The following is a 13,942-nucleotide window of genomic DNA, read 5'->3' on the forward strand; positions in this document are numbered from 1 at the left end:
GAGCTTATTCGGCAAAAACTGCTACAGGACTTTGTAAGATTTTAAATCCCGCTGGAGCTTTAATGTCAAGGTCAAAGAATAACTCCAGAATTAAATTAGGGAATAGAATTCCAAAGAGGTTGAGTTTGAAATCCAGTGAATTCTAATTCTAATGCAATGTCAGAAGTTCAAATTAATTGTGAAAACAAGGTGGAGACAGTATCGTCTGACCAGCAGAAGTACTTTTATTTTACCTTGTTTATTTAAAGATACAGGGCAGAACAGGCCCTTCTGGCACAATGAGCCATGCTGCTCAACAACCCAACAATCTAATCTAGCCTAATCACAGGACAGTTCGCTTTGACCAATGAACCTACTAACTGGTGCAGCTTTGGACTGAGGAAGGACACCAGAACATCTGGAAGAGGCACATGTGCACAGGGGAAGAACATCCTTACAGAGGATGCTGGAATTGAACTCTGAACTCTGACACCCCGTGCTGTAAGTGTTGTGCCAACCATTACTAATAATTTAAAAGTTTACAGAAGAGACAGGAAAGTGCACAACACAGCCTAATGCCCACAAGTATATTGAAGTACAGAAGGTATAGCAGCAGAGTTAGACCATTTAGCCCATGAAGTCTGCTCTGCCATTTCATCATGGCTGATCCAATTTTCCTCTCAACCCCAGTCTTCTTCCAGTATCCCTTCATGCCCTAACCGATCAAGAATCTATCAACCTCTGAAATGGTGAAGCAGGCTCAATGGACCGAATGGCCTAATTCTGCTCCTATATCTAATGGTCTTATGGTCTTCTCCCTGTAACCCTTCATGTCCTGACCAGTCAAAAATCCATCAACTTCTGCCTTAAATATACATAAAGACTTGTCCTCACCTGCTGCCTACAGCAATGGAATGCACACATTCACCGCTCTCTGGCTAAAGAAATTCCTCCTCGTCTCTGTTCTAAAAGCACACCCCTACCAGACGGTAGATGAGGTCTACCCTCTGGCCCTCTGTCTGGGTAGCCTCCAGCCTGGTGGAATGAACATTGAAATCTCCAATTTCTGGTAATTCCCTCCCCCAGGTCCCCCTCTGCCTCTTTCAACTTTCTGCTTCTTTATCTCTACAGTTCTTTCATGCTTATCCCCTCCCCCTCCCCCCTTTATCTTTCCTCTGATTGGTTCTCCACCTGGCGCCTCTAGGCCCTACCCCCTCCCCTATCTCTATTACTGGGCTTCGGCCCTCTCTTCCCCCCCCCCCCCATTCCTGATGAAGGGTCTCGGCCTGAAATGTTGGCTACTCTTTTCTCATGGATGCTGCCTGACCTGCTGAGTTCTTCCAGCGTTGTGTACGTATTCTTTGATCCACAGCATTTGCAGTTGCATTTGTGTTTTGAGTCTACCTACAGGCCTTTCAGTTTCCCCAGAACCTTCTCTCTAGTTATGGTAACTTCACCCGCTTCATGACCCCTGATACCATACTGCTAGTGTCTTCCACCATGAAGATTGATGCAAAGTCCTTATTCAGTTCATCTGCCATTTCATTGTCCCCCATTACTACTTCTCCAGTATCATTTTCCAGTGGTCCAATATCCACTCTCCCTTCTCCTTTACACTTTATGTATCTGAAGAAATTTTTGATATCCTCTTTAATTTTATTGGCCAGCCTACTTTTGTATTCCACCTTTAACTTAAGGACATTTTTAGCTGTCTTCTGTTAGTTTTTAAAAGCTTCTAATCCTCTAACTCCCCACTAATTTTTGCTCTATTATATGCCCTCTCTTTGGGTTTTTTTATGTTGATTTTGACTTCTCTTGTTAGCCAGGGTTGTGGTTTCGTTCCTCTAGAGTTCTTCTTCCTCTTTGGGATATATATATCTGGTGCCTTCCAAAAAGCTTCAAGGAATTCCAGCCATTGCTACCCTACATTCAGTTCCATCATTCATATAAATAAATAAATGTCCAACATGTCCTTACCTAGGCTTACTGATGCACCATCAATAACTCTTGGAGACGTGAGGCGAGATATAGGCTTTTATTGGCTGGAAGAAAGAACAAGCAGCAATTGACCACCAGACTACATCCTGGAGACTGAGGCCGGGGCTGTGTCTCCAATCGCCTTTATACCGGGGTCTGTGGGAGGAGCCACAGGAGCAGTCAGCCGGGGGGGGGGCGTGTCCAGACAGGTATATGTAGTTCACCACACTTACCCATAGCCCTCTTTTTCTAAGTTCATTTACCTATATATTGTATATAAACTCTGTGTATGTATATTGCATTATACTACTGCCAAAAACAAAGTTCATGACACGTGGGTGATGATAAACCTGATTCTGATATACGTCTGTATTGTGGACTGAGAGTGGGAGGGGAATCATGGTTGGGAAAAGGGGAAGGGAGAGGGAAGGAAGGATGTGAGAAGCACCAGAGAGATATTCTGTAGTGATCAATAATCTAATTGTTTCGAATCAAATGACCTAGATTGGCATCTCAGGACTGGGTGTGTCTGCATACGCACCACCCACTCACCCTTGGAATTGCTTCTCTGCCGCCTGTCCCACTCCCCTCCTGCTGCACTCCGCCCTATATGTATGTATGTGTGCTGAGCCTTTATAGAGCTGGAACATTACCTCACAGCCCTTGAACTTAATCTCCAAACTAATGAGGACAAACACACCATATGCCTACTTAGCAACTCTTTCAACTTGCGCTGCAAATTTGTGAGATTTATGAATGTTAACCCAAGATCCCTCCATACCTTCACATTACTAAGACTCCTGCCATTAACCCCATATTCTGCCTTCCGGTTTGACCTTTCAAAATGAATCATTTTGCACTTCACCTTAAAATAGTTCCTTAAGATAGCTTTGAATAAATATGAATCTTGTGGGAGAATATTGCATTGGAGCAGGGCAATTTATGAGAGTTAATTTGGAACAATATATCTGACATAGGGACATAGAAAGTTACAGAACAAAACAGGCCATTCAGCCCATCTAGTCCATGCTGAGCCATTTACACCCATCGACCTGCACCAGGACCATAGCCCTCCTTACCATCCTTGTCCCTATCCAAGCTTCTCTTAAACATTGCAATCAAGCTTGCGTGCACCACTTACGCTGGCAGCTCGTTCCACACTCTCGCCACCTTTTCTACATTGGCGGCACAGCAGTGTCAAACTCCTGGGAGTGTACATCTAGCAGAATCTCTCATGGTCTCAGATCATATCCAACACAATCAAGAAAGCTCACTAATGCCCCTACTTTCTGTGGAGGCCGAAACAAGCTTCTGTATGCACGTCAATACCAGTGGCCCTCTATAGATGTGCAGTAGAGAGCATTCTAACAGGCTGCATCACAGCATGGTACAGAAACTGCACTGCACTGCACCGGACAGCAAGGCTCCACAACAGGTAGTCAGAACTGCCCAGTACATCACCAGCACCAGCCTACCCACCATCAAGGTCGTACAGTATATACAGAAAGATGCTGGAAAGAAGCCGGCAATATCATGAAGGATCTCACCCACAGAAACAGTTATTTTCCCCAAGCAGGAAGACCGATCAACACCTTCACTCACTACCCTACCCCCACTCTACTATATCATTTCTGTCAACGACGGTATGCAGACACTCCTGTGCCTAGTATTACTTTATATACATACAATCAGTCTATGTATAAGCTATCTTATGTATTTATATTTATTGTGCTGTTTATCTTACTGTGGGTTTTTGTTTTCGGCTGCACTGGATCCGGAGTAACAATTACTCCTTTCATTCCCCTTTATACTACTAGTGTATGTATGTACACTACTATGTATACTAGTGTATGTGAAATAAGACAGGAGCAGAATTAGGCTATTTGGCCCAAGTCTGCGCTGCCATTTCATCATGGCTGACTTATCTCCCTCAACCCCATTCTCCTGTTTTTCCCCATAACCTCAAGCGCCCTGACAAATCAAGAACTTATCAACCACAGCCTTAAATATACCCAATAACTTGTCCTCCACAGCCGGTCTGTGGCGATGAATTCCACAGATTCACCAGCCTCTAGCTAAAGAAGTTTTTCCTCATCTGTGTTCTAAATGGATGTCACTCAATCCTGAGGCTGTGTCCTCTGGTCCTAGCCTCAGCCATGATGGAAAACATCCTCTCCATACCCACTCTATCTAGACCTTGAAATATTCCCCCATCATTCTTCTAAACTCCAGCAAGTACAGGCCCAGTGCCATCAAGCACTTCTCATGCATGAACCCTTTCACTCCTGAAAACATTCTTATGAACCCCCTTTCCAATGCCAGAGTCAACATTTCGTAGATAAAGGGCCCCAAACTGCTCACAATACTCCCAAATACAATCTAACCAATGCCTTATAAAGCCTCAGTAGTATATCCTTGCTCTTGTATTATAATCCTCTTGAAATGAATGCTAACATTTAATTTACTTTCCTTAGCACCAACTCAACCCACAAGTTAATCTTTAGGGAATCCTACACGAGGATTCCCAAGTGCTTTTGTGCCTCAGATTGTTTGATGACATTAAATGGCATTAAACAATCTTGAATCATTGGCAAAGGGCAACTTTCCAGAGGACTGGTGAGTAGCTAATAGTATTCCATTATTCAAGAAGAAAATCAGGGATAATCGTAGTAACTGTAGACTGGTGAGTGTCATGTCAGTGATGAAGAAGTTATTGGAGAAGATCCTTATGGATGGGATTTATGAACCTTTGGAAAACGATGGCCTAATTATGGATAGTTTAATTAGCGTGGCTTTGTGTGAGCAAGTCTGTTCTTACCAACTTGATTGTGTTTTTCGAGGAGGTGATAAAGGTGGTTGATGTGGATGTTGTCTATATGGATTTTAGTAAAGGTTTAGACACTGTCCGTCATGGTAGGCTCATCCAGGAGATTAAGATACATGGGATCTCTGGTGAATTGACCGTTTGGATTCAGAAGATGGAGGGCAATGGTCTGGTGGTCTGTGACCAGTGGTGTTCCACATAGATCTGTACTCCGACATCTGTTGTGATATTATCAACGCGATTAAAATGTAAATGGGTGGATTATCATGCTCGCCAATGATGCAAAGATTGATTATGATTATGTAGAAGACAAGCAAATAATAGTGGGATATAGATTAGTTGCAAATATGGGTATGGGTGGAGAAATGGCAGATGGAGTTTAACCCAGCCAAATGTAAAGTCTTATACTTTGGGTGATCAAATGTAAATAGAAGGTACAGGTTTAGTGGTTTCCTCAAAGTGGCTACATAATTGATAGGTGGTAAAGAATACAAGGTACAGCCTAAATTTAATATCAAAGTATGTACAATATGTCACCATATACTACCCTGCGATTCATTTTCTAGTGGGCATTCACAGTTGAACAAAGAAATCCAATGGAATCAATAGTTTTCTCGACTAATAATGGCAAGGCATGTGGCTCAGCACTCAGGCCATGCTCTCTCCTTGCTGCTACCATCAGGAAGAAGATACAGGAGCCTCAAGACCCACACAAGCAGGTTCAGGAGCAGTCACTACCCCTCAACCATCAAGTTTTCGAACCAGAGGGGATAACTTCACTTGCCCCATCATTGAACTGTTCCCACAACCTATGGACTCACTTTCAAGGACTTTAAATCTCATGTTCTTGACATTTATTGCTTATTTATTCTTTGAATTTGACAGTCTGTTGTCTTTTGCACATTGTCCATCCTGTCGGGTGTGCTCTTTCTTTGATTCTATTATATTTCTTGTACTTGATGATTCCTCTGAAGAAAATTAATTGTACTGTTGTACATGGTGACATATATGGACCTGGATAATATATTTATTTTTAGAATTTGAGGAATTGGGTTTCAGAGCCAGGAACTTGCGTTACAGCTTTGTAAAACTCTAGTTAGGCCACATCTGGAGTATTGCTTCAGTTCTGGTCATCCATTAAAGGAAGAATATTAAGGCACTGGGGAGGGTACAGAAAAGGTTTTCCAGGATGCTATGTGGATTAGAAAACTATAAAGGAGAGTTTGGAAGAGCTTCGGTTGTTTCTGTCGATTGGTGGAAGCTAAGGTGTGATATAAATGCCTATAAGATTATGAGAGACAGAATAGATAGCTGATATCTTTTTCCCAGGGTTGAAATGTCTAATACCAGAGGGCACGCATTTAAGGTGTAATGGGTAAGGTTCAAAGGACATATGAGGCCAGTACTTTTTACACCAAGAGAGGTGGGTTACTAGAAAGCACTACCTGGGGTGGTGGTGAAGGCAAATACATTCAGGAGACCTTTAGAGGGGCACATGAATAGACAGGAAATGGCATTGCGCAGGCAGAAAGGTTTAGTTTGACATTTGATTATTAATAGGTTCTGCACAACAAGGGAACCCATCCTCTGCTATATGTTCTAATCTCCTGAAAGGTGCCAAACCTAGGGAAAATGAGAATTCATCCAGATAAAATTATCTGAAAATTCCTTCTTCAATTAAACTACCTGATCACAGGTAGCTGCGTAGCAATGGTGGAAAAAACGATTCTGTAAAAATAGCAAATGCTGTTAATACTCAGATCAATTATGTGACGAAACGGAAACGTTTAAAGTTAACCATTTCACTTCCTGCTGATGCTGCCAGGTCTGGTCAGTGCATTTTTTTTGTTTCTGATTTGGATTTCCAGCATCTGCATTTTCTTTTTGCTTTTCAAGATAATCTCTGTGACTGGATTATATCCTAAAAATGTATGCAGGTAAGAGATTGTGTGCAGTGGAGGAACCACTCTTTCCTTTCTATCTTCCATGTGGTACTAGGAAGGATTGTCTTTAACTTTGGTTTTCATAAGTCAGCTGTCATTCTTGGTAATGTCATTGTCTAAAGTGCCTTGCCAATGTATTTTAACTGTTATTTGCTAGGCTGCTATCTGGCTGCGTCACGGCCTGGTATGGAAACACCAATGCCTTTGGATGGAAAATCCTATAAAAGGTACTGGATTCAGCCCATTACATCACGGGTAAAGCCCTTCCAAACATTGAGCGCATCTACATGAAGTGCTGTTACAGGAAAACAGCATCCATCATCACAGATCCCCGCCACCCAGGCCATACTCTTTTCTCATTGCTGTCATCAGGTCGAAGGTACAAGAGTTCAGAACTAGCACCACCAGGTTCAAGAACAGATACTACCCCACAACCATCAGGCTTTTCAACAAAAAGCCTGCACTCCCTTGCCCATTCAGCAGACCATACAGTATCTATGGAAAAGAGTAAACAGTCAACATTCCCGCCCGAGACCCTTCATCAGGAATGGAAAGAAGATGAAAAGTTTGAGCAAGAAGGTGGCAGGAGAAAAGGACAAAGCACAAAAGTGGTAGGTAATAGTTGAAACTGGGAGAGGGGGAGGCAGTGAAGTAAAGGGCTGGGAAGGTGATAGGTGAAAGATAAAGGCTGGAGAAGGGAAATCTGACAGGAGAGCGTAGATGACCATGGAAGAAAGGGAAGGGGAGAAGCACCAAAGGGAGGTGATAAGGTAAGTTGAGAGAGGGAAATGGGAATGGTGAAGGGGGGGGGTGCAATTACTGGAGATATAGATGTTCATGCCATCAGGTTGGAAGCTACCCAGAATATAGGGTGCTGCTTCTCCAACCAGAGTGTGGACAGTAGATGGACAAGTTGGAATGGGAAGTAGAATTGAAGTGGGTGGCCACTGGGAGATCCCAGTTTTTCTGGAGGACAGGGTGTAGGTGCTCGGTGAAGCGGTCTCCCAATCTACGTTGGGCCTCGCCAATATACAGGAGGCCACACCTGGAGCAGCGGACACAGTATATGATCTCAACAGACTCACAGGTGAAGTGTTGCCTCACCTGGAAGGATCTTTTAAGGGCCCTGAATGGTGGTGAGGGAGGAGGTGTAGGGGCAGATATGGCGCTTGTTCTACCTGCAAGGTTAAGTGCTAGGAGGGAGATCAGTGGGAGGGATGAGTGGACTAGGGAGGCGCATAGGGAGCGATGCCTGGCAAAAGCAGAAAGTGGGGGAAGTGTGCTTTCTGATGGGATCCCATTGGACATGGCAGAATTTATGGAGAATTATGTGCCGGACGTGGAGGCTGGTGGGGTGGTAGGTGAGGATAAGGAACCCTATCACTGGTGATCTGCACAAAATAGAAGAGATGCAGGTGAGGGCACCTTTGGTGGTGGAGAAAGGAAAGTCCCTTTCTTTGAAGGAGGACATCTCATTAGTTCTGGAATGAAAAGCCTCATCCTGAGAATTGAAAGAAGGGAATGATATTTTTCCAGCTGACAGGGTGAGAAGATGTATAGACTAGGTAGCTGTGAGAATCAGTGAGTTTGTAAGAGATATCAGTAGATAAACTGTCTCCAGAGATGGAGACAGAGAAATTGAGAAAGGGGAGGGAGGTGTCAGAAATGGACCAGGTAAATTTGAGGGCAGGGTGGAAGGTAGAGACAAAGTTGATGTGGTCGACGAGCTCAGCCTGGGTGCAGGAAGCAGTCCCAATGCAGGCGTCAGGGAAAGTTGGGGAGTGATACCGGTGTAGGCTTGGAACATAGACCGTGCAACATAGCCAACAAAAAGACAGGCGTAGCTGGGACCCATGTGAGCGCCCGGGGCACCACACCTTATATTCCATCTGGGCAGCCTCCAACCTGATAGTATGAACGTCGATTTCTCAAACTTCTGATAATTGTCTCCCCCTTTCAACATTCCCAATCCCGTTTCCCTCTCTCACCTCCCTCTGCTAATCCCCTCTCCTTCCCTTTCTTCCATGGTCTTCTACCCTCTCCCATCAGATTCCCTCTCCTCCAGTCATTTATCTCTTTCCCAGCCCTTCACTTCACCCTTGCCCCTCTCCCAGTTTCACTTATCACATACCACCTTGTACTTCTTCCTCCCCTCCCTTACTTCTATCTTCTCATCTTTTTCCCAGCCCTGAAGAAGGGTCTTGGCCTGAAACATTGACAGTTGACTCTTTTCCATAGATGCTGCCTGCCTTGCTAAGTTCCAGCATTTTGATTGTGTTGTTTGAACTGAAGGGACTTGAATACAATCCATTAATCATTCCCTTTGATGAATACAGTTCATTTTCACATCTGATTTAAATGACCTAGCAGCAACCTTTAGAAAACAGCTTTATATTTTCTAGTTGGATGTATGAGTTTAAATCCAAAGCCATTGTAATGTTTGATATATTAATGAGCATTTTATTTTTTTTTCTTCCTACAGCTTTCTGTGCAACCATATTAATCAGACATGTACCTCGGAACCTGCAATGAATTAGCAAGGATTCCAGTTTGAACAAAATGACTGAGTTGTCTTAAAATTGCATATGTAACTTGTCAAGCATCCAAAGGTGACTCATTAATTTTTGTCACATATTATATGTGACGTAATGTGAAAGGGATGTTAAAATGGCTTCTAAAGTCTCCTGCTTGTATATTTTAACAGTTGTTTGTTGGGCCAGTGCTCTGTGGTACCTGAGTGCTACTCGCCCCTCGTCCTCCTTCGTTGGGCACAGTTCTTTTTCACGCATGATAGTCGAGAAAAAGAGTTTCAACTTTACTAACATTCGAACTCGGTCACTGAATCCACATAACTACAATTATCTTATTAATGAGCCAAACAAATGTGAGCAAATTAACCCTTTCTTAGTCATTCTTGTAAGCACAATGCACAAAGAGTTTGATGCACGGCAAGCGATCAGGGAGACTTGGGGAGATGAGAACAACTTCAAAGGGATCCAGCTGGTCACCCTGTTTCTGCTGGGGAGAAACACAGACCATGTTTTGAATGAAATGGTTGAGCAGGAGAGCCAGATTTTTCATGACATCATCGTGGAGGACTTTCTGGATTCCTATCACAACTTAACACTGAAAACGGTAATGGGTGTGAAGTGGGTCGCCAACTTCTGTTCAAAAGCCAAGTACGTAATGAAGACTGACAGTGATATATTTGTTAACATGGACAATTTGATCTATAAACTGCTCAAGCCGAACACAAAGCCCCGGAGGAGATATTTTACTGGTTATGTCATCAATGGAGGGCCTATACGGGATGTTCGCAGCAAATGGTACATGTCCAGAGACTTGTATCCAGACAACAATTACCCACCATTCTGTTCGGGAACAGGGTACGTATTTTCCACAGACGTGGCTGAAGCTATTTACAAGACCTCCCTTCACACGAGGATGCTGCACCTCGAGGATGTCTATGTTGGGCTATGCCTACGGAAACTTGGTATACATCCCTTTCAGAATAGTGGCTTCAATCACTGGAAGGTCTCGTACAGTCTCTGCAGGTATCGTAGAGTAATCACCGTACACCAGATATCTCCCGAAGAAATGCAGAGGATCTGGAATGAGATGTCAAGCAAAAAACACCTGCGTTGCTAAATGTAATATATCAAAGGTTTACAAGTGCTTCTAATTACCACTCAGATTTCTGTGTCAATTCATCCTGGAAAACGGTGAGAACATTCCTGCAACAGGAAAGTAGCTGAACTGTTCATTAGGAAACTCAACGACACAGGTATAAAAACTGAGTAGTTCAAGATAACAGATAATGACTGTTAATATTGTCATAATGAGGAAATGATTGACATGTTCTATCAATTATTGTACTGTCTAATTTAAGTAGAAAAAAGTTTAGTTCCTACTTCAAAGCAAGACACATGGATGGCCAGGGATTAACAGTGATATTGCTCAATGTGGTATCTTTTTATGATACCGTTATTGCTTATAATTATTACTTGCTTGAGGAATGTGCAGTTGCCAAGGTTTTCAACCTAAATTTCACTCTTGGTAATTAAGTATTTCATAAAAAATTGCACCCTGGTGCAAAAAATTTGAAGATCATAGATCTAGGGTAGAGTTTGGATTTGATAAACAAAACTCATACACAGTGTGACATGCTTGGCTTTCATTCTTGTTTAATTTCAAATGGATATTACTGCTTTTTTTTTAAAAAAAGTGTGTCTAATTGCCTTGAATGCATTATCAATTGTGCAAATAGCTGAAGGTATGCTAAACTATTGCATATTATCATTTGGCGCAGTTAAATATAAAAGTTGCATTTTAATGCACTCAATGTAAATTGAAATGACATTTAGTTATGGTAAGAAAGTAAGTTTTTAAACTGTGCATTGATCAACAGGTGATTTTTAATGGTGACATTATATGTATGCGTATGTGAAAGCATATAATCATGTATAATAGTAAAACTATGTTGTCAGTTTGTTTACAGAACAGACAATAGCAGTCATGTTATTTGGACTCTTATCAAGCTGAAAGTAGTTGGTATTCAAAATTAAGATTTGATCATTTCGATCCTCGTTGAAATACAACTTGCCATAGAGAGATGGATTGAGTATTTTGCAATTTTGTTATAGCTAGTGTATTCTATAGAACTGGAAAAGCAAAAAAAAAAAAGAACTGCAGTTGGTGGAAATCTGACGTTAAAGACTGGAAATCTTAGAAATGCCCAGCAGGTCAGGCAGCATCTGCAGAGAGACAAATAGAGATAATGTTTCAGATGAGTGAATTTCAAGAGTTTGCATTGGATAGCACAGGGGTTCCCAACCTAAGGTCCATGGACCCTTTGCTTCATGAGGTTGGTCCATAGCATTAAAAAATGAGATAGCAGTATTCCTATGTAATGCTGTGTGCTGGGTTAAAATGGAGCACAGACTTGATGTGTCAATAACTATTTCAGTAAATTGTTCAGAAAGTCAATTTTCTGTATATACAGTAAAATGTGATTCAATTGTAATTTTTACTTTTTGCATTTGAGTGTATATTTTAGCCATGTAAAGTAAATTATATTCAATTACAGAAAGTGGAGTTGAATAATCACAAGTAAGCAAAATCTGTTTGCTGTAAAACAGTGTGGTATCTATGGAACACCGTACATGTATTATTTGCAAATGTAAAATAAAAATGTTGTTAGTTTTAATTGTTTAAAAAATAATGAAAATGTCAACTAAATGCTATATTTTGTGTTTGTCTTTTCAAACTGATGATTTGGTGTGCTTTGTTCCTCAAACTTAGATTCATCTAAATACAGGTTTTGTGGCAAATTACAAGCACAGTTAATTAATGCAAATAATTATTTCTTGTTAATTATAATTAAATGTTAAACTTCTAAAAATACCCTATTAATAGATTTAATAATTAAAATTGATGTTTCTGGCATATTTTGGTATTATTAATAGTTTCCAGTCAAAATATTAATCTGTTCCCTTCAGTGAAAGGATCTATCATCAAAATGTTTATAATTCCCTTTCTTTCCATTGAGGATATATTTGTACATTTTACCTGCAAGGGATCTTAATGCTACCAGATATTAAATTATTTACATTATTTGCAAAATATCCTCTATCAGTCAACTTAGCTGATTATCTGTGCATTTCTAATTTTAAATACATCATTAGCATTTAACTTTGTACTTTACCTAATAAAAGAAATTCTAATTTCAAAGTAAATTCTATTAAGAGGTATTCTTCCTATTAGCAACTGACTTAATTACAGTAATTAAAATGTAATTTGCCTTGATTATGCAGGGTCACAACATATCTAATCATAGTTGGAAATATGTGATGCAACATGAAAAATGTGCAGGCAATTAAAACATATATACATTCATTAATGAAATCTAATACAAGTTATGTATAGAAGAGAAATATCAGGCTATAGGAGAAAAAATGTGAAAAGTTAATTAAGTTATAGTAATTTTATGAGAGCGATATCTTAATTATTGTGGAATGTTTATTAGTGATGGTACATTTGGATCACTTTCTATTGCTGAAATATGTTAAATATGTGCCAAAATAACTTCTATGCTAACCTATAAGAGATGAAAATTATTCATAAATTTCAAATGCCAACTCTTGTCATTGAAAGTTGTCATTTTAATTGTCATTTTAAAGACTTTAGCTTTTATAATAAGTTGTCTGATTGATTTGCAATCCAAAAATAAAAAAATTGAATTTGTAAACCATATTAATCATTTCTATGTTTTCCCCATTGGCTTGAACAAGCTAAAATTACCTTTGTTTATCAGGATCCAGAAACTTTAACAATTGTGGAACTCTGCATTTAATTTCACCCTTATCCCATGACCTTTAGTTGTGGTCTCACTCAATCTCAGTGGGGGGAATAGCTCGGAAAAATATTCTGCTGTGCTGATAAGAAGTAGTTGTTGAGTAAATTTCATACAAGTGAGATATTGGAACACCGTTTATGCCTAAAGTCATGAGGGTCAGATGTAACACATCCTGGATTGCTCAGAGAAGAAGTGGAATTTGCAGTGGTGTTCTTCATAATTGTCTAAATATCTGTGTGGACAAGGGTGGTCCCAGAGGATTTCAGCATGGTGAATGTAAGGATAAATCCAGCAAGTAGTGTTTAATCTTTATAGTGGGGAACTTATAAGAATTAATGGAGTGAATAACAAAGGAAAAATATGTACAGTCACTTAGACAAAGTACAAATTAATTAACGGAAGACTGCTTTTTTAAAAAAAAGTCAAATTACATTATACTAACCTGACTAACCTGTCTGAATGATATGAAGTATATCTGTAATCAAATCTTGATAGGAAGATTTGCTAATGCTACTTAGAAGTTTTGAAATTCGATGGGCAATTGGGGGGTAGGCTCTTGAGCAATAGACTGTGGTGGGGGAAATATTGTCGCCAAAGAGAACAAGTTTAGTAGTCAGCATAGCCAGGGCCACGGTAAAAGGAGAGGAAATACCATTGGTTTTAGACTGCATTTAGTTCAATGCATGAGGGTTACCAGGAAAAGTGGATAAACACAGTGTGTGGATTGGCTCTGGAGACTGGGATATTAGACTAGGCTTAAATTGAGGTGATGAGGATTGCTGGGGGGGGGTGTCTCAAAGGACCCCAGGGGCCTATTCTGTGCTGTATCTTTAAATAAAGCTGTGAAATATAGCAGAAGGACTC

The 13,942-nt window shown here is 40.6% G+C and overlaps 1 protein-coding gene across 13 annotated transcripts in view; it reads left to right on the top strand.

Moving 5' to 3' along the window:
• b3galt1b (UDP-Gal:betaGlcNAc beta 1,3-galactosyltransferase, polypeptide 1b) overlaps positions 1-13,942 on the top strand; it is a 194,330-nt gene that overhangs the window by 155,166 nt on the left and 25,222 nt on the right. For 11 of the 13 annotated variants that reach the window (XM_073047469.1, XM_073047468.1, XM_073047467.1 and 8 more), the window contains one exon: positions 9,206-12,970. The exons of the other annotated variants lie outside the window; for them this stretch is intronic. In XM_073047469.1, the coding sequence (XP_072903570.1) occupies positions 9,391-10,371 (981 nt within the window). In that variant the 5' untranslated portion in view covers positions 9,206-9,390 and the 3' untranslated portion in view covers positions 10,372-12,970. Of the gene's footprint in view, positions 1-9,205; positions 12,971-13,942 lie in introns of those variants that run through there. 13 annotated transcript variants of the gene reach the window in all.

This window comes from Hemitrygon akajei, chromosome 5, assembly GCF_048418815.1.
Source record: "Hemitrygon akajei chromosome 5, sHemAka1.3, whole genome shotgun sequence".
NCBI classification, from domain to species: Eukaryota; Metazoa; Chordata; class Chondrichthyes; order Myliobatiformes; family Dasyatidae; genus Hemitrygon; species Hemitrygon akajei.